Below are 27,347 nucleotides of genomic sequence, written 5' to 3'. Positions count from 1 at the left end.
GACACAAGGGAAAGGTGTGCTCATGAACTCAAGGTACTACCGTGTTGTTGGTAACCAGCAACAGAGAGCAGTCAGCCTCTTACACAGGTAGGCACTGATGTTTCAGATTTTTTAAGTAATTTATTTGAATTCAGTTGATATAATGATTTTAAGAAATGGTCAGACAGCCAAGAAACCCAGGGGTATTCAGTAACACCAGGAATAGACCAGAGAATTGGTAAGTATAGGCTAAAATTTACCTTGAATTAATATTTTTGGGTAAACTTTTAAAATATTTTTTTTCTAAATATTTAAATATCCAAAATATATCATATATAAAAAAATTATGTCAGAAAATATCAAAATTTAAAAAAAAATCATATTGTTCTAATATTATCTAATTTAATTTTTTTTTATAAAAAAAATATTTAATAATTTAAGAAATTGTATCCAAAAATATTAAATCGAGGCCATAGCCGAGCTGGAAAAATATCTGAGTTGGAACATTTTTCCAATTACCCTTTTTTGGCCTAACATTTGCAATTTCCTCCGATTTTCCACAATTAGCGTTCTCATCTTAGATCATCTTTGTAGAATTATTAGTTTTAATGCTTTACTTTAGTTTTAACATTAAGCACCAGGTGTTGTATTTGTTTAAGCAGTGTATCTTGTTTGTCAGTTATTTATTGCTTTATAAGATGGTAAAGTGCTGCACATTGGCTTATCTCACTCTAAAGACACACAGAAATGCGTTTTAAATTGATATCTTATGCAAGTGATATAGTGTCTTCAGGGCTGCCATCAGAAATTTTGAGGCCCCTCACAAAGCACAAGGTCTGGGCCCGCCCCCACCCTCCCGGGCCCGCCCACGCCCTACCTAGTCCGCTGACAATGATGCGGGACTGAATGTGGTGTGTATAGTGGAAGTGAATTAGAATGTGTGTAATGGATGTAGTGTTTGTGTGTATTAGATACTGTTTGTGCAGTGAATGCAGAGTGTGTGTTTGTGTAGCTGATGCAGTGAGTATAGTGAACGCAGAGTGTGTTTGAGTAGTGGATGTAGTGTGTGTACAGTGATGTAGTGTTTGTGTGTACTAGATGAAATGTGTTTAGTGGATGCAGTGTCTGTAGTGGATGTAGTGTGTGTATTAGACGCAGTGTCTGTGTATAGTGAATGCAGAGTGTTTCAATTTGTGGTGGATGTAGTGTGTGTACTGTGAATACAGGATGTTTGTGTAGTGGATGCTGTGTGTACAGTTGATGCAGAGTGTATGTTAGTGTAGTGAATGCAGAGTGTGTGCATAGTTTAGTGAATGCAGAGTGTGTGTTAGTGTGTAATAAATGCAGAGTGTGTGTTAAGGTGTAGTGAATGCAGAGTGTGTCAGTGTAATGAATGTAGTGTGTGTGTAAATTTGTAGTGAATGCAGAGTGTGTGTTAATATGTAGTGAATGCAGAGTGTGTCAGTGTAATGAATGTAGTGTGTGTGTAAATTTGTAGTGAATGCAGAGTGTGTGTTAAGGTGTAGTGAATGCAGAGAGTGTCAGTGTAATGAATGTAGTGTGTGTGTAAATTTGTAGTGAATGCAGAGTGTGTGTTAATATGTAGTGAATGCAGAGTGTGTCAGTGTAATGAATGTAGTGTGTGTGTGTAAATTTGTAGTGAATGCAGAGTGTGTGTTAATGTGTAGTGAATGCAGAGAGTGTGTTAATGTGTAGTGAATGCAGAGAGTGTGTTAGTGTAGTGAATGCAGAAAGTGTGTTAGTGTAGTGAATGCAGAGAGTGTGTTAATGTGTAGTGAATGCAGAGAGTGTGTTAGTGTGTAGCGGATGCAAAGTGTGTTAGTGTAGTGAATGCAGAGTGTTAATGTGTAGTGAATGCAGAGAGTGTGTTAGTGTGTAGCGGATGCAGAGTGTGTGTTAGTGTAGTGGTTGCAGTGAGTGTGTTAGTGTGTAGTGTATGCAGAGTGCATGTTGTATTAGTGAATGCAGTGTGTGTATTGTATTAGTGTATTCGTGTATGCACTGTGTGTGTTAGTGTATGCAGTGTGTGTGTGTTGTATTAGTGTATGCAGTGTGTGTGTTGTGTTAGTGTATGCAGTTTGTATGTTGTGTTAGTGTATGCAGTGTGTGTGTTAGTGTGTGCAGTGTGTGTTGTATTAGTGTATGCAGTGTATGTTGTGTCAGTGTATGCAGAGTGTGTGTTGTGTTAGTGTATGCAGTGTGTGTTGTGTTAGTGTATGCAGAGTGTGTGTTGTGTTAGTGTATGCAGTATGTGTTGTGTTAGTGTATGCAGTGTGTGTTGTGTCAGTGTATGCAGAGTTTGTGTGTTGTGTCAGTGTATGCAGAGTGTGTGTTGTGTTAGTGTATGCAGACTGTGTGTTGTGTTAGTGTATGCAGTGTGTGTTGTGTTGGTGTATGCAGAGTGTGTTGTGTCAGTGTATGCAGAGTGTGTGTTGTGTCAGTGTATGCAAAGTGTGTGTTGTGTCAGTGTATGCAGAGTGTGTGTTGTGTTAGTGTATGCAGTGTGTGTGTTGTGTCAGTGTATGCAGTGTGTGTGTTGTGTCAGTGTATGTAGTGTGTGTGTTGTGTTAGTATATGTAGTGTGTGTGTGTTGTGTCAGTGTATGTAGTGTGTGTGTTGTGTTAGTGCATGTAGTGTGTGTTTGTGTGTGTGTGTTGTGTCAGTGTATGTAGTGTGTGTGTTGTGCCAGTGTATGCAGTGTGTGTGTGTTGTGTTAGTGTATGTAGTGTGTGTGTGTGTGTTGTGTTAGTGTAGTGTGTGTGTGTGTGTGTGTGTTGTGTCAGTGTATGCAGTGTGTGTGTTGTGTCAGTGTATGTAGTGTGTGTGTGTGTTGTGTTAGTGTAGTGTGTGTGTGTGTGTGTGTGTGTGTGTGTGTTGTGTCAGTGTATGCAGTGTGTGTGTTGTGTCAGTGTATGTAGTGTGTGTGTGTTGTGCCAGTGTATGCAGTGTGTGTATTGTGTCAGTGTATGTAGTGTGTGTGTGTTGTGTCAGTGTATGTAGTGTGTGTGTGTTGTGTCAGTGTGTGTGTTGTGTCAGTGTATGTAGTGTGTGTGTGTTGTGTTAGTGTATGTAGTGTGTGTGTGTTGTGTTAGTGTATATAGTGTGTGTGTGTGTGTGTGTTGTGTCAGTGTATGCAGTGTGTGTGTTGTGTCAGTGTATGTAGTGTGTGTGTGTTGTGTCAGTGTATGCAGTGTGTGTGTTGTGTCAGTGTATGTAGTGTGTGTGTGTGTGTTGTGTCAGTGTATGCAGTGTGTGTGTTGTGTCAGTGTATGTAGTGTGTGTGTGTTGTGTCAGTGTATGTAGTGTGTGTGTGTAAATGTGCAATCTGGGGTGAGGGGGAGGGGGGGGCATTTTAACATAATTTTTTTTTAATTAAATTTAATTAAATTGTTTCTCCCTCCTCCCTGCGTACCTGTGTCTAGCGAGGGGGGAGATTCCATCCCTGGTGGTCCGGTGGCATGGTGGGGCCCCCCGGGTTCCCTGTTACCGCAGAGGGGGCCCAGGCAGCACACTGCCTCTTCTCTTCACTCCTCCAATAACTTTTGCGAGACCCGCGGAGCGTTGCCATGGCAACCGGGTCTCGCAAGAGTTATTAGCAGAGACGAGAAGTGTGCTGCCTGGGCCCCCTCTGCGGTAACAGGGAAGCAGGGGGGCCCGCGGCTGCACACATAGATAGCGATATTCGCTATCTATGTGTGCAGGGAGGGAAAGTGGGGCCCTTTCCTAGTTACTTTAACCTCCACTGGCAATTTTACTGTTCCGGTACTCCAAGAAATCCTAGGTGGGGATTATACCACCAACGCCTATTCATAGAGCAGTACCGCTGCTCTGTCTTTGTGAGTATTATTTTATCTTCTATTTTACTCTCTTAACCTATCACAATTGAGAGCACTATTGTTGCTTTTTATCCTTCTATCTTGGAGCCTTGGATCACCAGATCACCAGACCGCTACATATCCCATAAGCGGGGATTATACCACTGTACGCTATCCACACCAGAGCTGGCCATAGCTCCCTCAAATGTGAGTTCTTTATCTTTCTCTACCTATTGCACATTGAACCACATCAAAATTGAGAGCACTATTGTTGCTTTCTACTTTCTTTTCCGAGTTTTGGACTACCAGACGGTGCTGATGGAGACCCCCTCCCTACATATCCCATAAGCGGGGATTATACCGCTATACACAATCCACACCAGAGCTGCCCATAGCTCTCCTGAATGTGAGTTCTCTACTTTTGTTACTTATTGCACCCTGAACTTTACATACTATACCTTTGGTCGCCTCTACCTCTCTTGTATTTGCATATACGGAACGGTCAACACCAGACACACCCACCTCCACAAAGAAACTCTATCAAGTATCCCAGACCATCTACTGGTACCCTAGCAATATTTTACTGGACTATCTACCCCCATTTGACGCAGCCCTTTCATATCTTTCTCTCCATCTGTATTTATCCACTGAAGGACTTGAGGGGTTTTCCTTCATTTGTGTTGCTGCCCACCCCGACTAATTTTGTGATTACTAGCGCTGAATTCTTTTTGTGTTTATCTATATTTTGCCTTGTGACTGGTTTAAGGTCCAGTCACCATAACCACTCCAGCTTGCCCCTCGCCATTATGAGGAGTCAAAAAGTTTTTAAACAGTTTGACTTTTTATATATAGTTTTATAAAAACTAGGCAGGACCCTACATCTCTTCTGGAGAATGTGATATCAACCCTGAAATAAAAAAAACACAGACATAGGGAGACTAAAAGTGCAGTATGTTTATGTGAGTGGTATGAAGCAACAATCAGCAATGTAAAAAGAATGCTCACCTTATTCCGAGCCTTGGAAATTACCTGGCTTTGATATGTGTAGACCTTAGTGTCTGTATAGGTGACACTACCTTCAGTAAGCAATCTTGGATCGCTGAGCCTTATGAGAGATCGTCCAGACTAGATGCCTTCAGAATTTACAAATTAAAAGATATTAACAATAACAATGAAATAAAACAATATGCAGCAGCAATAAAAGTCTGAATGGATCCGCTCCTGTGCCAAGACGCGTTTCACTAAAGTGCTTCTTTAATTGGACTGATTCTTCAATCGGACACTTCTTATATTGTCTACTAAGGTCTATATACGTCAGAGCCAGGTATTTTCCAAGGCTATGAACAAGGTGAGCATTTCTTTTATCTGGCTGTTTGTCGCTTCATACCACTCACAGAGGCACACTGTGTTTTTTATTTGAGGATTGATATCCCCATTCTCCAGTAGAGAGGTGGGGTGCTGCCTAGAAAAGCACAACTATATAGGATTTGAGCCCATCATTAGTAGGCACAGTAACAAGTGATTGGGCTGCCTGATAATTATCTGAATTCACTACTCATCATTAAGTGCTGAACTACTATATGTTTATGTTTATTTTCTTTTTTCACATATATTCTGAGACTTACTCGTTTCTGTTAAATACAATATATATAGGGCAGGCATTGTCAGCGCTCCACTATGTGCATTTTGGATGTTTCACCAAAATAGGTTTGTAATTCTTTTGGTTAGTTTTGGTGTAGGAAAAGGAGGATAACCTACACAAGTATTTTTGAGCTGCTGTTTCACAATTTTTTTATAGGCGCTTGGTTTGCACACTTATTGTTTTTCCCATTTGGGATCACTTTTGTATTATTGAGTTTGACTTCTTGAATGGAGTCCTTTAGGAACCACTCTTCACCTCCCCCTCCATCTCTCCAGATCCAGAAGTTTCTTCTGAGGATCACCTGATGCCCTTAGCCAATGATATGGCTGAGAAAGGATAATGAAAAGAAGAGACATTCTGTTGTGGGTGAAGAATACCTTTTGGTTGTTTACATCTAGATTTTGTTAAAAATGTTCTGGTCATTATATTTTGGGTGGTTGCACTCGTTACGCTGTTTATTCAATAACTAATTTGGAACTCTAGATATAACTTTGCAGATAAAACAACTAGAAAATTGCCGAAGGATATAACTGTAAGATTTTTTTAATCAGTGTTGGTGGAATTAGATTGCAAAGTCCATAACTATAAATCAATAGAAATACATTGAAAATATACATTATTTAAGTCTGGTTGTCAAAATAATACTTGAGAGTTATGTTATTTGAAATCCCCTTCTCATATAACAAAGGGAATTCTATAATATACCTGTGTAACAACTTCACAGGTGAAGTACAGCTGATGAGTAAGTGGGAAAGGTAACTTGTCTAAATTAGCAGACAGAGGCACAGTCAGGTTACAAGTTCGGTATCCAAGGAGTGGAGAGATCAGCAGCAATGGAGTAACAAGCAGGGGTCTGGTTCACGGTTAATCCACAGAAGGGAACTCATACATCAACTTTGTATGACAATGACACAAAATATCTAAGCGATACAAAATTGCTCCGGTGTCCCTTTTAACACAGCTGTAAGCAACATCATTGTGTGGAGGCAGAGTTCCTTTGGCAATCACGGTCGGACACTTTAGAGATTTCCAGGGAATTGGAGTTTCAGTACATTCTGAGACCCACTTTTTTATACCTTTGGATGTTGAATTGTTTTCTTGTTTTAATAAAATACTTTGTAAAATGTATTGCACAGCAGTATGCCCCATGCTTTACCCTTGCAATCCTTGGCCACTAGAGGAAGGGGTAAGGCACACTAATGTATGCAGGAGATGTTTCTGTGGACTGGATGAGAATTATGTGAAACACCATCTGCCATTTCCTGAAGTCAGTTTACCATAATCCTAACTAGCCCCTAATCCAAGCAGTGCATGCTCAAATTTGTTGTCCATAAAGATTGGTTATCTGATCTCTTAGAAACCAAGCTACAAATGGCTACAAAAAGTAGGCTTATGCGGTGGGTAGGGAAATTTAGGTTTAATGAGAGGGTTAAAACAGTTTTAGGATTAAAAGGATTACTTTAGCCTAACATCAAATGTAATTCTTACTCTAACCTTAAAGTAACACTGCAAAGCAATCTATAGTGGTAATGGGGATTGGGGTGTTCCTTTTTAGCAGCTCTCATGAGTATTTTATCAAGAAATAATCTTGATGAATTACACATGCTGACTTTCCTTTGACATTTCTAGCATTATCTAAATATGTTATAAGACGTCCAGAATCCTGCTGTAGTGCAACTAACTTTAGAACTTCAGTACTGTATAATCTAACCAAGCAGCCTCTACAGCCGGTAAGTTGGTGGGTTACCAAAACGTCAGCAAACAGAATCACATTTAGCAGAACACTGGACAGACAAGGTTTGTCAAGGTTTCATATATCCTGATAACTTTCAACATCAGTGTCGAGCGGCAGACTACCCCAGAGAGAGAATGGGTGGGATACTTGAAAGGGAGTACTTTGGAAGTGTTTTAACATGGCTCTGTGCCTTCAGTTTGCTGATGTGCAACCATTGTGCCACAAACCCAGGATGGCTGGCAAGAAAAAACAAACTGGAGCTGTTGCAGAACCTCTGGCTATTGGAAACTGCTAGGCATTACTCTGTATCTTTTGATCTCTACACAGACACTCACAACATTTGTTTTTTCTTCTTTGTAGTAACTGCAAACTCTGTGAGGAAAGACACATTGTCACTTACTGGCCTGAGTGACGGAAGCACCAGCCATGGGGTTCCACCCCTCAGAGTCTCTTTTGAAGCTGTGTATAGCACTCCTGTGCATCATGCAGGCTAACGGACAAGGTAAGACCTACATACAGCATCTGACAGACAGGATCCTATAGGATAAGAATACCATATACACATTTTGTGTTATATCTCGATACACATTACTTCTTCATGTTGGTGGGCAGCACATGAACAGTGTTGTCCTACACTATGTAGAATGCTGCAGGAATCCCATTGACAGATACTTGATTTCTGACTGGAAATATTTCACCTATGCACAGGGCCAGTTAAGTAGCACATTGGGCCTGGTGCTGACAATTATGATGGGACTAATTACAGAATTGTATCGACAGAAACCACTAACACAGTCCTACCTCCCAAGCGTCATGTATCTGGTGGAGGTGGTACTGGAGGGATGCTCACAGGATGCTGCTATAAGAAAACACATACTTTATGCAAATCTCTAGCTTTCATCTCGCTAGCAAATCTATAATCACCAACAACAGCGTCCGGTGAAGCAGCATGTTGGTGGAAGAAGTAAAAGGGTGGGTCACTGATATGAATCACTCAAAGGGGAAAACATGCCAGGAAGAATTGAAAGGTCAGCCTGGCGTGAATGCATGTCAGGCTGTCCACCAATAATGCAGTATGGCCAACTAAGGGCATACTATGCAGACAGTGCCCTGAGCTTGGTGCAAATGCGTCTAATGCTGCGCGTGATCTACATTTTCAGGGGACTGCCCCTAGCACTCACTGGTGCACTCCTTTCATGACCTTCTTACTAGCATGCAGAAGTCCCAGGTATGCAGCCTGGGACAGAAAAAGATGGATGTAGTCAGGGCTGGCCCAAGGCATTGTGCTGCCTGGATCAAAGGGTGAAATGCTTCCTCCCCTCCCCCCCCCCCCCATCCCCAACAAAACCACACAAAGCAAAAAACGCCCACATCCATTATGTTATGCAGTGTGTGTAGTGAATGCGTTGTGTGTCTGTATAGTGGATGCAGCTTGTGTGTATTTTGTAATGGATGCAGTGTGTGGAAAGCAGATGCAGAGCGTGTGTGTGTGTGTGTATAGTGGATGCAGTGTGTGTGTATAGTGGATGCAATGTGTGTGTGTGTGTGTGTGTAGTGGATGCAATGTGTGTGTGTATCTGGATGCAGTGTATGTGTGTATAGTGGATGCAATGTGTGTGTGTATAGTGGATGCAGTCTGGGTGTATAGTGGATGCAGTCTGTGTGTTTGTGTCTAGTGGATGCAGGAGGGAGGGGTGACACAGTGAGGGAGGGGGTGACAGGTGGCAGAGTGACTGAGAGGGTGACAGAGTGGGTGACAGGTGGCAGAGTGACTGAGGGAGGGAGGTATGACAAGTGACAGAGTGACGGAGGGAATGGGTGGCAGAGTGAGGGAGGGAGAGACAGGTGGCAGAGTGACGGAGGGAGGGAGTGAAACAGGTGACAGAGTGGGTGACAGGTGGCAGAGTGACTGAGGGAGGGAAGGGGTGGCAGAGTGATGGAGGGGGTGGCAGAGTGAGGGAGGGGGTGGCAGGTGGTAGAGTGACACATTAAGGGAGGGGTGACACAGTAAGGGAGGGGATGGCAGACTGACTGAGGGAGGGAGGGGGTGACACAGTAAGGGAAGAGGTGGCAGAGTGGTAACTCGCAGCAACGCTCTGATTGGCCAGAGATCGCGAGATACAGCACAGTCTGCAGCTCACACCCGGCAGAGCTGCAGACTGTGCTGGTTCTCTGCCTCTCAGGGCAGACTGGAAGGGCCCCACACCCGGCGGCATTCCGGGCAAGCCCCTTCTGGTGTCGGGTCCTCGGTGAGGGACCGAGGACCTGACACAGTCTGCCTGCCCTATGGCGAGTTAGGCGGCCGCCTAATTAGAGAGCCGATGGCCCGCCACTGACAGCGGCGGCAAAATTCTGCCCCTGTCAGAGTGCCTGCTGGAGCTGTAGCTCCACCTCAGGCTATGGACGGGCCGGCCCTGGATGTAGTGAATGTAAGAGAAAGGGGACATGCCACAGTGTTAGAACAAGAGCATCTGCACAGTGTGCAAAGTTAGCTTTAACTTAAAGTTCTGTATTCTGTATTCTGTAATTCAAATCTGTATTCCTAAGACTATAGTGCCCTCAGGTCCGTACCTCTCTTAGGGCCTGCCCCCTCCCCCATCGCACATGAAGGGTTAAAAATAAAAAACATACCTGATTCCAGTGCCTATATATAGGGGGGCCTAATGCACATGCACAGTAAGCGCCTCGAGTGCATTAGGCCCTCCCCATAGGAAAGTATTACTCACTGTGCAACTCACTGGCATCCTCTAACCCTGGTACAGGAATAAAATTCATTTAATTTGTTTGCAATGTTATTTATTAACCCCTTAACGCCGTTACGACGTACCATGCCGTCCCGCATTAAATGGGCTTTAAAGCCGTTGCGGCAGCATGGTACGTCGTAACGGCTTTTAGCCCCAGGAGCAGAGGTGTACTCACCTCCGCCGCGATCCTCTCCGGCAAATGAGGCCCCCGGGGGCCATGTGATCGCTCTCAAAGAGCGATCACATGGCCCCCTATAGATGGCTATGGATCTGCCAGCAGGGGGACTGTTTGAAATATCAGACAATCCCCCTGCTGGTGGGAAAGTAAAAATAAATAAATAAAACATGTGTAAAAATGAATTAAATATATTTATATATATATATATATATAATATATATATATACATATTATATATATGTAACGTCATACAAAGTGTATTTTAATATTAATATAAGTATATATATTAATATTAAAATACACTTAGAATGACGTTACATATATATAATATGTATATATATTATATATATAATGTACATATATATATATTATATATAAATACGTATAATTAAAATAATAAATAAAATAAATAAATAAAATATTGAAACAAAATGTAATATAAATTATATATGCATATGTAATTTCATTCTAACTGTATTTTGTTATTAATATATATATCGGTAACAAAATACACTTAGAATGACATTCTATATATATCTATCTATATATAAAATACAAATAACCGCAAATATATATATATAGATAAATACATATAATTATATAAAAGATTACATTAGTATACACGTAGAATTTAAATACCTATAAATGCATATATATTAAAATTCTACGTGTATATTTAAATAATCTTTTAACGTAATTATGTGATTTGATTAATTAAAATTTGATTGACATGCCTGACAACACAGGGAGAAAGTGCTGAGAATGTAATTCGCAAGCACTATATTTGACCCTGTAACTCTCCAAGACACCATAAAACCTGGGGGGTACTGTTTTACTCGGGAGACTTCGCTGAACTCAAATATTAGTGTTTCAAACTGGTAAATTGTATTACAACGATGATATTTTATGTAAAAGTTACGTTTTTCGTATTTTTTACAAGCGAACGGCACTTTTATGGTCTATATTATTGTTGTAATATGTTTTACTGTTTTAAAACACTAATATTTGTGTCTAGTGAAGTCTCCCGAGAATAACAGTACCCCCCCATGTAAAGGTTTTATGGTGTTTTGGAAAGTTAGAGAGTCACATATAAGGCTTGCATTTCATTTTTTTGACATTGAAATTTGCCAGATTGGTTATGTTGCCTTTGAGAGCGTATGGTAGCCCAGGAATGAGAATTACCCCTATGATGGCATACCATTTGCAAAAGTAGACAACCCGAGGTATTGCAAGTGGGGTATGCCCAGTCTTTCTTAGTAGACACTTAGTCACAAACACTGGCCAAATATTCGTTTTTTGCTTTTTTCACGCAAAAACAAATATGAACGCTAACTTTGGCCAGTGTTTGTGACTAGCCACTTAGTCACAAACACTGGCCAAATATTCATTTTTTGCTTTTTTCACACAAAAACAAATATGAACGCTAACTTTGGCCAGTGTTTGTGACTAAGTGGCTACTAAAAAAGACTAAACATACCCCACTTTCAATACCTTGGCTTGTCTACTTTTTTTAAATGCTATGCCATTATGGGGGTAATTCTCATTCCTGGGCTACCACACCGTCTCAAAGGTAACATTACTAATCTGGAAAATTTCAATTTAAAAATGGAATGTTCTATATTTGACCCTGTAACTTTCCAAAACAACATAGAACCTGTTAATGGGGGGTACTGTTGTACTCGTGAGACATCGCTGATTACAAATATGTGCATTTTTTTGCAGTAAAACCTAACAGTATTATGACATTCACAGTTAAAATGTCAGACGGAAATGCAAATTTTTTAAAAAATCTTATTTTCTCACATTTTTTTAAATTTTATTCATAATAAATTATGTTCCATATATGAATAGTTAATGATAGATTAAAGTCCTGTTTCTCCTGAACAAAATGATATATAATAAGTGTGGGTGCATATAATTTGAAAGAGGGGAACTACAGGTGAACAGACATATAGCGTAAATTCTAGTTTTTGTTTACGTTTTGTTTTGATCAGAACGTGCACTATTGACTCCGTCCTGAAGGGGTTAAACAGGGAAGAGACAACAGAATTATAAATTTTATATCAGAATAGCCTAGAAGACAGCTGATTTAGTTTCTATTTCCAATTCAGTAATGTGGGTAATACTTCACAAATTCCAATTTAGTGAATAAGTCTAATGCATGTATTGCAGAATTGCAGTAGTGTTGTAGTATGGATCTTTATAAGCCAATGGGAATAAACTTGGTGCTAAAGTAAAGTGACACTTTGACTTTAATCAAGTACAGCAACCAGCAATGTTTGGCGTTCTAGATAAATATATTTAAAACACAGTGTAAAAAAAAAAAAGAAACAAAAGAGTGCAAGCACAAAATATACAAATATACAGAGAATGCCTACAATGAGGGGAAATAGTAGTTGATCCCCTGCTGATTTTGAATGTTTGCCCACTGACAAAGAAATTATCAGTCTACAATTTTAATGGTAGGTGTATTTTAACAGTGAGAGAGAATAACAAAAAATCCAGAAAAACACGTCAAGAAAGTTATAAATTGATTTGCATGTCAATGAGTGAAATAAGTATTTGATCCCCTATCAATCAGCAAGATTTCTGCCTCCCAGGTGTCTTTTATAGAGGTAACGAGCTGAGATTAGGAGCAATCTCTTAAAGGGAGTGCTCCTAATCTCAGCTCGTTACTTGTATAAAAGACACCAGTCCACAGAAGCAATCAATCAGATTCCAAACTCTCCACCATGGCCAAGACCAAAGAGCTATCCAAGGATGTCATGGACAAGATTTTAGACCTACACAAGGCTACATAAGGCTAGGATGGGCTACAAGACCATCGCCAAGCAGCTTGGTGAGAAAGTGAAAACAGTTGGTGCGATTAATTGCAAATGGAAGAAACACAAAATAACTGTCAGTCTCCCTCGGTCTGGTGCTCCATGCAAGATCTTACCCTGGAGTTTCAATGATCATTAGAGCGGTGAGGAATCAGCCCAGAACTACAATGGAGGATCTTGTTAATGATCTCAAGGCAGCTAGGACCATAGGCACCAAGAAAACAATTGGTAGCACACTACGCCGTGAAGGACTAAAATCCTGTAGCACCCACAAGGTCCAGCTGCTCAAGAAAGCACATATGCAGGCCCGTCTGAAGTTTGTCAATGTACATCTGAATGATTCAGAGGAGAACTGGGTAAAAGTGTTGTGGTCAGAAGAGACCAAAATTGAGCCTATGACCCCAAGTACACCATCCCCACCCAGGGCCGGATTAACATAGGGGCTGATGGAGCTGCAGCTCCAGGCCCAGGCCCATGGAATAGGCCCATTTAAAAAAAAAAAAAAAAAGATTTTTATTTTTTTTATTTTTTTTTACACACTACTCTTAGGTTTGCCACCTGACTGGTATTTTACTGGCACAGCCGGTATTTGAGGCTGCCTGGCCGTGCCAGTATTGCAGTAATACCGGCAATACAAATGCAGGTATTTTTCTCAATATAAACAGAGATTATTCTGCAATACCAGCACCGGCCAGTAGGGGTCACTGTGTGTGGAGAGAGGCAGTAATAGGAAGTTACAGCATATCGCTCCCTGCCTCTCTCTATTACTCACTAATCTGTGGGGGAGCAGCTACACAGCACAGAGAATCCAGACAGCAGATCTACAGCTCAGGTAAGTGAGGGATGGGGGGAAAGGCAGCAGGGAGACATGGGGACACTGAGGCACTAGGGGACACATGGGGACACTGGATGACACGTGGGGACACAGATACCACGAGACCTGGGGACACAGACACTTGGGGACACTGGAAAACATGGGGACACTGAGACACTAGGGGACACTGTGAGACATGGGGACTTGGGAGACACTGAGACATTGGGAAATGGAGAAACTAGGGACACAGTGCTGTGTCCCCATGTTCCCAGTGTCCCCATGTCCCCCAGCCTGTGTCCCTAGTGTCTCAGTGTCCCCATGGCTCCCAGTGTCCCCAAGTGTCTCAGTGTCCCCGGGTCTCTCAGTGTACCCATGTCTTACTGTGTCTCCCAGTGTCTGTGTCCCCATGTCTCAGTGTCCCTAGTGACTCAGTGTCCCCATGTCTCCCAGTGTCCCCAAGTGTCTCAGTGAACCTGGGTCTCTCAGTGTACCCATGTCTTACTGTGTCCCCTAGTATCCTAGTGACATGGGGACACACTGAGACATGGGAACACTGGGAGACTGGGGGACTGGGCGACGTAAGGACACTGACACTGTGATACATAGGGACACTGAGAGACTGTGTGACTTGCGAGACTGAGACACTGGGAGACAGGGAGACACTGGGAGCAATCCATCTATACAGCAGAATCAAACTGTAAGTAGTGTGTTGGTGATTTTACAGAATTTTCTCTTGTGTCACTCCTTGTGATTTACATCATGTGATGTCACACATAACTAATTAATTATACAAATGATTAAGGCTGGTATTTTTTTCCAAGAAAGGTGGCAACCCTAACTACTCTTCACATACTCTTGCTTAAAGGAACACTATAGGGTCAGGAACACAATTATGTATTATGTTTAAACCAACCTCTAGCCCCCCTCACCCTCTTTTGCCTCCCTAAATATAGTAAAATCTTACTTGTATTCAAGTCTGCAGCTGCAGGCTCTGCCTCTGAACTGACACTGTCTGCTGACATCATCAGAAGTGGAGGTCTGAGCAAATGACAATGCTTCCCCATAGGATTGACTGAGACTGTCAACTAGGCAACATCTCCTCATAAAGAAAAATTGATTCAATGCATCTTTATGAGGAAAGTTCAGTGTCTGCATGCAGAGGGTGGAGACACTGAATGGCAGTGCTGCACACTAGGCAGTACTTTCCCAGGAAGCACCTCTAGCAGCCATCTAAGGAGTGGCTATTGGAGTTTCAGTTCTCTGAAAAGACAGTGTTTACTGCAAAAAGCCTGAAGGGAAGGATTCTACTTACCAGAACAAATACAAAACGCTGTAGTTGTTCTGGTGACTATAGTGTCCCTTTAAGTTTGGAAGCTTAAGATAGATGCATGGGAACAAGACTTGTGTGGACAGGCTGACAATAAAATTAGTTTAGATAATGCAGACTTTTGTCTCTCTGACATTGTGGCATGTCCCCTTTCTTCTACACTCACTACATACACCTTTTCTCTGTCCCAGACTTTATACCAGGAGCTTCTGCCTGCTAGTAAGAAGGTAAGGAGACAAGTGGACATGTGAGTGCTAGGGGACAGTCCTTAGAAAGCGTGGAGCGAACACATCATTAGACGCATTTATGTAAAGCTCAGAGCTCAGGGTGCTGCCTGCATTGTATGCCCTTAGTTGGACAGCCTGCATAATTGGTGGGCAGCCGGACATGCATTCATGCCAGGCTGTCCTTCCAATTCTTTGGACAGACATGTCCCCTTTTTGAGCATCTTCGCCCCTTTTGGCAGTTCTGGCCATGTGATTCGCATGCCAGTGGCACACCCTTTTACCCCGCCCATTGACTTCCTGCTTCACTGGACACTGCTGTTAGGGGGTATGGATTTACTTGAAAGATGAAAGCATAAATTAGAGAGAGATTAGCATAGAGTATGTGTTTTCGTATAGCTGCATCCTTTGAGTTTCCCTCCAATACCATCTCTATCAGATATATGATGCTTGGGAGGTATGATTGTTTTAGTGTTTTTGGTCTATAAGATTCTGTAAATAGGCCCATCATAATTGTCAGCACCAGGCCCACTGGGCTCTTAATCTGGCCCTGTCCCCACCGTCAAACATGGAGGTGGAAACATTATGCTTTCGGGGTGTTTTTCTGCTAGGTGGACAGGACAACTGCACTACATCAAAGGGACGGGGCCATTTACTGTCAAATCTTGGGTGAGAACCTTTTTCCCTCAGCCAGGGCATTGAAAATGGGTCGTGGATGGGTATTGCAGCATGACGATGACCCAAAACACATAGCCAAGGCAACAATGAGTGGCTCAAGAAGAAGCACATTAAGGTCCTCGAGTGGCCTAGCCAGTCTCCAGACCGTAATACCAGAGAAAATCTGTGAAGGGAGCTGAAGGCTCGAGTTGCCAAACGTAAGCCTTGAAATCTTAATGACTTGGAGAGGATCTGCAAAGAGGAGTGGGAAAAAAATCCCTCCTGAGATGTGTGCAAACCTTGTGGCCAATTACAAGAAACACCTGACGTCTGCCAACAAGGGCTTTGCCACCAAGTACTAAGTCGAAGGGGTCAAATACTCATTTCCCTCATTGATATGCAAATCAATTTATAACTATTTTGACATGCATTTTTCTGGATTTTTGCTGTTGTTGTTGTTATTCTGTCTCTCACTGTTAAAATACACCTATCATTAACATTATAGACTGATCATTTCTTTGTCATTGGGCAAACGTTCAAAATCAGCAGGTGATCAAATACTTTTTTACCTCACTGTAAATTAATATTCTAGAATGCCACAGGCACTGAGCACAGTCACAGGGTATGGATGTTGGCAAGAAAGAGTTAATTTGGAGTTTTATTTACAGGTAGGCTGGCTGGTCTCTGGGCAGACTCTTCAAGGATTTGTCAGGGGCTTTGTGAGCCCTAAATGATTTTAAATGTATCTGGTACAAGCGCAATCCTATCACTGCTACAGGACATTTGTAAAAGCGAGCTGCGCTGCCGCACCCCCACCCTCCTTATCCTTTAAGTATTATTATCGTATGGTTTTTGTTAGGCAAAGGGTTAATATTACAGGATGGACTTAATGAATAATGGCTTTAAATATTATCAGGTTAATTATGACTGGCATTGTGTTTGGGTTATTAAAGTTAAGTTAAAACGTTAATAAATTATGTTATGTTAGTTGTTATTAAATTTGGTTGGTAATTACCACAACCTCATTTAAAAGTTAAGAAGTTTTCTGTGTGAATTGCTTGGACTCTAAACCCTTCAGTTACTAATCTTGCCTACCAATTATATTCAAAACATGCAACAATCCATGTATCTACAAAAAAATAAATTAAAATGTAATGCAGGTTATTAAATATGCCAAACGTGAGTCTGTTGTATAGTTGAGGGACACACACAAGCTTGGAGTAGTCAAATGCTACTCAATTGGTCCGGGATGATCAGCTCAGTGTGCGGCTCATTTTCTTGATTTTCTCATTTTCTTATACAGTGTTGTAATATAAATAATGATCACAGGGATTAAACAGTATATTATATTTCTTTTTCTTGTACAGTAAGTTTTGTGGGTCTCCCGGACACAGTAACCCTATTACAGAGCTCAACTCAAGGAACCGTTGTTTACACATTCCCCATGGAGAACTGCAACAGCACAAACCCTACAGTAACCATGGATGCGAGCCCAACTACCAACTTTTTTAACACACCATCTCTATCCATTGCTGGTTTGGATTACAATATAGAGGTGAGGTTTAGGGCAACGAAGGAGAATAGCAGTTCTGTTGGTAGATAAAATATATTTTACAAATACACAATGCTGTGGATATGTAGCTAATATTTTATATCGTACAACATAATCTAGTCATAGAAACATGCACCATTCGACCCATCTAGTCTGCCCAGTTTTCTAGATATTTTCATTAGTCCCTGGCCTTATCTTATAGTTAGGATAGCCTTATGCCTATCCCACGCATGCTTAAACTCCTTCACTGTGTTTACCTCTACCACTTCAGCTGGAAGGCTATTCCATGCATCCACTACCCTCTCAGTAAAGTAATACTTCCTGATATTATTTTTAAACCTTTGCACCTCTAATTTAAGACTATGTCCTCTTGTTGTGGTAGTTTTTCTTCTTTTAAATATAGTCTCCTCCTTTACTGTGTTGATGTTTCTATCCTATCGCCACCGGTCTCGTCTTTCCTCCAATCCTGATCTATGTATGCGCATTATCATATAACTCTGCCCATCATGCATATATAATCATCTATGTGCAAGCCATAAGTGTGGTGGATCCAGGTGGAGCAATAGTGTGCATGCTCCCCTGGAGATGCCAGAGGAATATATGTCTGACAGGCAGCAGTGGCTAACTGAGGGGTTGTCACCACTCTGTCATCCAAATGTTTTTGTATTAAAGACATTAAAACAAATTGCCATGGCAACCACTTGTTAAAAATATTTAAAGCAGAATCACCAGCATGCTCACCTTATGGATCTGAATAGCATAAGTATTGGAGTATTGTTTGGATTATTGCAGCCCCCACCCACTGACATGGGTGGACAATGATCTATATTATGTGTATATGGGATGCACTGTGTATGTTAGGGAAGTGTGTTTGTGTGAAGGTTGTGCAGTGTGTCTGTAGGTAATCTTGTGTTGTGTGCGTAAAGGATTCATAGTGTGTGCATGGGAATATTCGATGCTCTGTGTAAGTCAGGGATGCACTGTGTGTCAAGGATGGTGTGTTTGTGTGTGTGTGTGTAAAGGTTTTGCAGTGTGTGTCTGTAGGGGATCTAGTGTGCGTAAACGATCCATAGTGTTTACATGACTAAATATGTATGTGTATATATATATATATATATATATTTTTTTTTTTAGTTATTGAGAAATAAGTGATATTTCCCCTCCTTTCTTCTCCCCTCTAGACAGGGGAGATGACATTGAAAACCCTGGTGGTCCGGTGGGGTCTCTAGAACTGAACCTCAATCGGGTGCAGGTCCAGATCACTCTTCTCGTGAGCTCTGACACTGTTCAGTGTTTAACCGCGGCAACATACTGAACTGTGTCACTCACACAACAAATAGTTTGTACGTGGCTGAGGTGCAGATTGCATGGAGGGTGCCGGCTCTGCATGGGACAGCGGGGGAGATCCTTTGATCTCCCTTGCCAGCCACGGCCCATGGACATCACTGCCCATTTGCCTAGTTAGTCTGATGGCCAGTCCGGGCCTGCTGACAGATAGCTGCAGTCCCCCTTGTGTGGGATTGATTTAACTGATGTGTGATTGTGTGTACATTTGATTGGCAACTGAAATAGAACCTTGCTTTAAGTATCACCCAGTGGCGTACACACAAACCATGGGGCCCCGGTGCGAAAATGATCTGTGCCCCCCTCCCTATTCCCCCCCGACACACACACACACACACACATACATAAGACACCCACACACACATACAAACAGGCAGGCACACATATATACATACAGACACACACAGACATACATACAGACCGACACACAGACATACACATACATACAGACTGACACACAGACAGGCACACAGACACATACATACAAACAGACAGGCACACATACATACACACACACACATACAGACAGACAGACACACACACACACAAGACACACATACATACATACAAATAGACAAGCACACACACATACAGGCAGACACACACACAGACAGACACACATACATACATACAAAGACAGGCACACACACACATACATACAGACAGACACACACACAAAATATTTTAATCACCCTCCTGTTTCCTACCTTTAAGGTGCAGGAAGGTGACTTCCACTGGGGTCCAGTGGTGGCTCAGGTGGATGGGAGTCAGAGTTCCCACTCTGACTCCCTCTGCATCCTCCCGCGCGGCTCTCAGTGTTAGCTGGGAGGAGTGACGTGCAGTCACTTCCTCCCAGCTTGTGATGTCATCACAGGGGGCCCAGTCACGCTGTTATAGCTGCCAGCGCTGACCCGGCCCCCTGACAATCCACATCTATGCTGTCAGGGCCACCCGATGGACCCCTTGGCCGGCGGCCCCGGCGGTTTGCCGCGCAGGCCGGGGCCGCAGAAGATGATGGCGGTTGATACCCAGTCACAGCTGCGACCGTGGTATGTACGCCGCTGGTCTCACCCATTGTCAAGTTTTGTGAACGTGTCTGCTATACACGAGGAAAAGTAGTCCCAACTTTATTTATTTAATTAAAACTAGAGCACTGAGGGGAAAAAAACAGATTCAGATATAGAGAGCTATATAGAAACAGATTAGATGAAGCTTATTTTTTATGGCTGAGACGCTTTTATAATACAATCAGAATACTGCTCAAAAAGCATCAAAGTACTTCTATGCCTGGGCTAAAATTATCACCACTAACTCTGACTGGCTCTTTGACTAATTGTTTATACCAGTGCCAACTGCACGCTCAAATCAAGATTATATATACACTACGTTGATATATCCAAAGATATTTTTTTCTTAAAACAGTCCCAGGAATTAAGTTGAATAAAAACTAGTGTTGCGTAATGACAAAAATCTAAATTACGCTCTTAAGAATAAATCATTTTGACAAATAATTGACAAGTCTCTGGCTAGTTTATAGTACTGTGTGTGACTAATCATGTTTGTGTTTATTTGTACATGGGGAGTCCACACATATATGTCTCATCCCTGGCCACAAAGATGTTAAATGTGGTTTTGAATACACATCTTAGTTATATGAATATGTATGCCATTGTTTATATCAAGTGGATGTGAAATATATTTTCTTCTGTTTATGGTAAGTAGATAATTTTGAGGCGTTACTGAATGCATTTTTATTAAAAACTTTGCTACTGGTCATTACAAAATCTATTAAACCCCATCAGGATTATTTACTAAAGTGAAAATTGCAGGGCATTCAAAGTGAATTGAAAAGTGAAGTTAAAGTTTAAGGACAAAACAGCCAAACTGAAAAAGCCTTGACTTGGTATATTTTTCAAATATGTATGTTTTGGCCTAAAACTTTTAAATCTCTTTGAATACTGAGCAAATTTTACTTCAGTGAAAAACCCTGAAAGTGTCTTGCATTGTATCTTCAGTGTTTTATATGTGTTTCACAATAAACAGTGTATACATATTAAACACTGTGGTTATACTGTGTAGTGTAGATTGTATATAGCCCTTTCTGTGTTAGCAGTCTGTAGGAGATATACTCAAGTCAGGATTATTTACTAAGCTACAATTTGTCTGAAATTCACCAGTGAATTTGCAAGTTTTAGGCAAAAATAGCCGAATTGGCAACATTTGTTTCAAGTACTTTAATAAATTTGCCTTCAATTTGCAATTCCAGGATGATATCGCAAATATTAATGGTTTGGTAAAAAACTCTAACGAGAAGTTATTCACTAAACAGGCCCTGAATGCAGAAATGACAAGGAAAACACACAATTTTGTCCAAAATAGCTAAGCCTGAGAAGACCTGTAAATGACAATGTTTGCAATTCAAGAATTCATCTACTTTGGTCTATAATGTGCAGTTCACCTGTGGATTCTCTACAATTCCTGTTTTAGTGAATCAATTCCACTCTAAGTGGTGGGACTTTAATGGACCAGTACCAGTCTTTCAAATCTGTCTATTTGGTAGGACAACATTATTATTATCTTCACAATGAGTGGTCAAAAGGCACTACACATTCAAATAATGTGAGGTATTCTTCATAATAAAACAATAAATACTGTATGTATGAGCTCTAAATGTTCCTTCTATATACTTTACAATTGACATGCTTTTTGTCTGAGTAACAGAAGTCAGAGGGAAAATCTGTATTATGTAGTGTATGCATGCATGACAAACATGGTATCTAGATTTATGGCAGTGCAAGACGCAGTTAAACAGAACGGACAATTTGTTTAGAACTCTGTGTATAAAACTCTCTCCATGTCTCGTATAGATCACCCTGAGCAGCACCGTGGCCCTGAATGCAGATGTCGTCAACCAGTACATTCTGACCATTACAGCAACCTGTGATAACGAAACAGTCTTCAATCAACTGTTTGTGATGATCAAAAACGATATTGTCGAACCTCAGTGTGAACCAAAGTTTTCAAGTCAAGGTGAGCAGAGACACGCGGGAAAGATTTATCAAAGTGTTGTGTTTTTAAAAATGGTGCAAAACTGTGAAAACAGAGGAGCCATCAATGGAATGTGCATGCTGGTCCCATTTTCCAGGGTAATTGTTGACTTTTGCTGAATTGTTTTACTTTAGCCACTTTGGCCACTTTTTAAAGCAGAAAACTTTAATAAATCTCCATTGTATGTTCATGTTTTGTAACGTATCGACAGATGAGAGGGGATTAAAGGAAATACAGAGGAAGCTCAAGAGGTACAAATGGTGGACTATAGTAATACAGTCTATATTGGTCAACATTGCATAGTTACATAGTTGTGTCCATCAAGTTCAGCCTTCCTTACATCTGTTTTTTGCTGTTGATACAAAAGCAGGCAAATAAAAACCATTTGAAGTACTTCAAATTTTGCAACAAACTAGGAAAATATTCCTTCTTGACCCCAGAATAACCGTCAGATGGACCATTGGATCAAGAAGCTATTACCCTACAGCTGAAAAATTATATAATTGAATATTATGTTTTTGAAAGTATGCACCTAGTTTCTGTTGAAACATTTGTACGGACTCTGAATAATAAACTGCTTCTACTAATTACAATGTAACATGCACAATGATAATATAAAGCTATGGGTTTCACAGTCTCTTGGGAGGTACATGAATAATACAGCCCGGGGTGGTGCAAAATTCATAACTGGTCAGAGAAAATCCATGAATGTATTACAACTGTGGCCCCATATGAGCCATCTTGATTGGTTTGTAGATTGCTTGTGACTTTTAAATACTGCGATATCATGTGGAACTGTTGTCTGTGGGTGAAGAAGTGTCATTCTCTGTATGAGAATATGTGAGGTATGTCGTGAATCAACAAAAGAAAGGTCCTGGTTTTGATCAGTGCAATGTTACCAGTATGAACAACATCAATGAAGTCAGTAAAAATACTAGATATTTATATGTATGATTTGATTTTCCCATGCAGCTGGAGATACAGTGACGGTTTACTCAAACATTCCTGCTTCCAGTCCTATATACAAAGTTGTATTACGGCAGCCCAATAATGCCCCGGTGACGGTGAGTGTGAGATAGAAAATCTTTGTATGTGTAGCTATCTGTCTGTCGGAGTATCTGTCTGTCTGATGGTCAATGTATTTTTATGTCTGTCTGTTTGTCTGTCTGTAATAAATGCCGCAATGGCATTATATAAAATAGTAAAATGCAAAGAACGTAAAAAAAATGCATTGATGATTATATAGGAAGAATGATTACATGTTGGCACCATAACGTTTTTGGCAACAATATTCTAAATTACATTAACTCCTTTATTCTGCTTTCTCTATACAGTACAGCATAATACAGCCCAGTCCTTCTGTTTTCGCGATTTCTACCAGTGGAAGTGTTCTTTCGCCAACTTCTGGCTTCACTAATGCAGCCAAAGTGAGTGTCTTTGGATAGAGATGCAGGTTTTCTTAAATGTGTGAATTAAATTATAGCAGGAACGGCATTGTCTGGGTCCAAGAACAAAATGTTGCTCTCACCCTGCTTTCTAAAATCACTACCCTGAATGCAAAGCACCTTCCACACCCATTATAACATATTGTCCTCTGTGCCCACTCTTCTGAATACAGTAACTGATATCCCATGTCTTTCCCATTTGAAAGGAGATCTTCCTATGTTTCCACAGTTAATACACAGACCATAATTCCATTGCAATTAAAGTACCAAGCTAGTCCTCTGGTTCTCCCCAAGATCATTACCTTGCATGTCTCTCCTTGTCTTCTAGTCATCTTTCTTCTGGACAGCTTACTGAGCTCAGAGCTGTTGGGCAGCAAAGAATAAACTCTAAATCATACACTGAAGTACAACAAAGAGGCAGGCTTTTCAAATAAGCTTTATTGGCACTTCTTAAACAGACAAGCAAGTAGCATACAGATTGGCAGCCATGGAATTTCAGATCCAATGGTCCTTGCACATAGGAAACAATAGTAGATCCAAAATGTGTTAGGTTCTCTATGGCTACTACATTGTATGCTGCTTGCATGCCTATCAGAGAACTGCTAATAAAGCTTCTTTTATCGCTCATTTATCGCTGATGTGGCATGCTTCTTAAACAAGCCAGCTACTTGTTGTACTCTGGTCTATACTTATTTGCACACTATGGAGTTTAATCACTAACTAAGTGATTAGTGGAAAATTAACAAGGAAATTGCAATTTTAAAGCTTAATAGCCAAACTGAAAAAATATGTGCATTGGTGAATTATTCCTGTTTGGTGATTTTATTGTTAAATGTGCCAAATTCCTTTCTTAAAGAGACAGTATTGTCCCCAGAAGCACTACAATTTAATTTAGTTTTTCTGGGGCATATAGCCTGTCCCTGCAGGCTGAGCCTTGTAAAATGTTGCTCAAGTCCATCTCTAGTGGCTGTTACTCACACAGCCACTAGTGGTGCTTCCTGAATGAGGTCCTGCACTCTTTGCAGGACCTACAGGCAATGTCTATATGCTCTACATGGGGCATGAACACTTGCAACAGAGATTGATTAACAAAATGCATCTTATGAGGAGATGCATCATGGTGATCTGCCATGCAACAATGCTAGCCTCCCAATGCATTCCTATTGGAAAGCCTTGAATTGATTGAGATAATCAAGACTGATGGTCTGAGCCAGGGAGGAGAAGCAAGGACTGAAAGGTAAATAAAAACGACTTTTTTATTGCACCCAGGGTGGTCTGGACATTCACATAGTTATTAGAGCATTATAGCGTTAGGAATACATTTGTATTCTTAATGCTATAGTGTTCCTTTAATACTCCACAAGTCCCAATTGAGTGGAAAAAAAACTACTGTGTATATGCTTTTGGAAAGAGTGAAGGTCCAGCATTGTTTGGTGTTTTTAATTGCAATTATTATCTTGTTTCCCAGACGTACCAGCTCCAGATCAAGGTGACAGATTCATTGGGGAACAGTTGCAATGGAACCCTGACCGTGGAAGTGCTTCCTGTGTATCAGAATCCCATCAATTTCACGTGAGTTCCATACAGGGCTACCAAGATGATATCGTCAGATACCTACATGAACGTTTTAGCGTGTTGCTGCTGCTGTTTGGATAAACAGTGACAGTAACTTTGCAAACTGTACCTTTTTCTGGCATTGGCGATTATTCCCTAATCCAGGAAATGTTCAGTGGGATTGAACATTTTAGGACAAACTTGCCATTTTAGAAAAATTCTCCCACTCTCAATTTAGCTATTTAGGCTTAACATTTTCTATTTCCTTGTTATTTCTCCTCAATTACCAGCTTAGTGAATGAATACAATTCACACTATACTGTGATACAGCTGATCAGAATGAGCAAATATAAACATGCAAGTCCAACATAAACCTATGTTAAATTGAAAAATAAACAGCTCTCAAAAAAAAATAAAACCTTTTACGGACACCATCTTTACCACCATTCAGAAGGAGATTATGAAGTGATTAGAAAAGACAGATACAAATATTAAAGAGGCACTCTAAGCTCAAAAACCACTTGATTTGCATGATTTGCAAAGACCCCTGAAGGTGATTTGCCACTGACAGTGTGGTGGCCGAGGGGTGCAGCGAAGGTGAGTTATACATCTTGCTGAAAGCAAGCCTCTATTGGTTGTCAGAAAGAGACACCTAGATGTGCCTCTTATATGAAGAATCTTTGGTGGTTTTGTCTTCTGCGTCATCACCAACAGAGAAACACTGGATTGGTGAAGCATGGCAATTGCAGAGCATGCATTGTAAGTCCACAATGTTTCTCAATACAAATCATTGGATTGGGCCTAGATCCTAAGTACTGATGATTTCACAAGACCAGGTGTGGTAACTCTGAGGACACTGTTACAGTGCTGAATTATATGTAAATTTATACGTTTTTGCATATATATGTTTATATGTATTTTTGCTTTTTTGTTTAAAACAGAATAATAATAATAATCATACAATTTTAAAGTTAGATGGAAAAAGTAAGGTTGTTACAAAACTAGTGATTGATTTTTTTTTTTCAGTTGTCCTTCATTGGAATATGAGATGTAACAAATAACAGTGTGTGTTTGTATGTGAGTGGGTGTCTGATATATATGAACTCTGGGCACTATAGAAATGTCTTGAATCCAAATTCAACCTTCTGGTACAGCTAGTAGGTTCCTCAACTGAGCAACATTGTAACAAGAGAGTGTACTCTAGGTGCCACAATGCTTGCCAACTATGTCTCTTATAAAACTCTAGAAGAATGGTGAAAGTGAGCAGGAGATATTTCTTCTCTACTTTGATTCATTGGAGAGAGAGCAGAGTAAGCTAGTAGATAGTACTGCTCCATTTCCAGTGCATGCTATAAGACTTTGGAATATCAATAGAGATCTGGACATGGTCCTTTCTATGGAACATTAACCTTTATGCCACTTTGTTTTCAGTGTGCAATCCACAGCAGTAACAATCAGAGAGAATACTGGGCCAGGAGCATATGTGACAACAATAACTGCGCAAGGGAACAATGTTCAATATGAAATGATAAGTCCCAACTCTGCCTATTACATCAATGCAGGTATCATTTCATTAACATCTCCCAGAACATAAAACTGTATTGTAATTCCACCTTAATCAAATATCATGCTTGCTCTCCATAAAGGATATTTATCAAAACGTTACTACAAAAGTGGCGTAATGTCAAAGTAGGACAATCACCATAAAAAACAACTCAGCAGGAAAAAAACTATTGGTAATTGCTCCACCTTTACAGCACTGCACCTATATTGTTAATAATATTTTTTTATTTTTTTTATATTATCCTGGAAAACACTGAGAAACATATGTTCATCTGGAGCCCTATCAATGTATTCACCTGCTGTTCTAACTCTATAAGGTCCTGTAATCCTAGTTTGACTAGAATGGCTCTTACACTTACTCACGTTGAGGTGATTTTAAATACAGTTGTTTCATGGAAGAGTCTCAATGTGCAGGGTTTTGATGAAAATCTCAGCCCCCTCCTTCTAACGAGAAATCTGCAGAAACGGTCCATTGATCCGTTTTTTTTTCTCTCTTTCTTACAGATACAGGAATAATTCGTACAACTTTTAACCTGGATCTGGAAAGGATTCCAAGTCTGGCTTTCACTACTCTGCAAATTAGAGCCTATGACAAGAACCTGCGCAGCAGTAGTGCAATAGCCACCGTCAATATCACCGTGCTTGATGTCAATGATATGGCACCCTTATGTACTCCAGCTGTTATTGTGTATGAAATAGCTCATCCCTTTTAAAGTGTGATACCATAGCAACCTGTGCCAGTGGCGTAGTGTATCTGGGCGTGAGGGGTGGCGGTTGGCTCTGGGTGCAAAATTCTTAGGGGTACAAAATTTCAAAAGGAAAACAAAGAAAGTATTGATAATACATTTTTCAAAAACAGCATGCCCTCCGCTCACACAGAAAA

At 40.7% G+C, this 27,347-nt stretch overlaps 1 protein-coding gene across 1 annotated transcript; it reads left to right on the top strand.

Annotated features, from left to right (window-relative positions):
- LOC134585287 (cadherin-related family member 4-like) lies at positions 1–27,152 on the top strand (the record flags this gene model as incomplete). Its single annotated transcript, XM_063440703.1, has 9 exons — positions 1–87; positions 7,553–7,694; positions 17,326–17,513; positions 21,722–21,884; positions 22,875–22,966; positions 23,237–23,329; positions 24,816–24,919; positions 26,333–26,463; positions 26,969–27,152. Coding segments are annotated over exons 2-9 (1,031 nt in total), but the record flags the coding sequence as incomplete, so codon positions are not given.
- Positions 27,153–27,347: the final 195 nt, after the last annotated feature.

Source organism: Pelobates fuscus, unplaced genomic scaffold, assembly GCF_036172605.1.
Source record: "Pelobates fuscus isolate aPelFus1 unplaced genomic scaffold, aPelFus1.pri scaffold_54, whole genome shotgun sequence".
Lineage (NCBI taxonomy): Eukaryota > Metazoa > Chordata > Amphibia > Anura > Pelobatidae > Pelobates > Pelobates fuscus.
The sequence above is the reverse complement of the archived record's forward strand: the minus strand, read 5'-3'. Positions and strand labels throughout refer to the sequence as shown.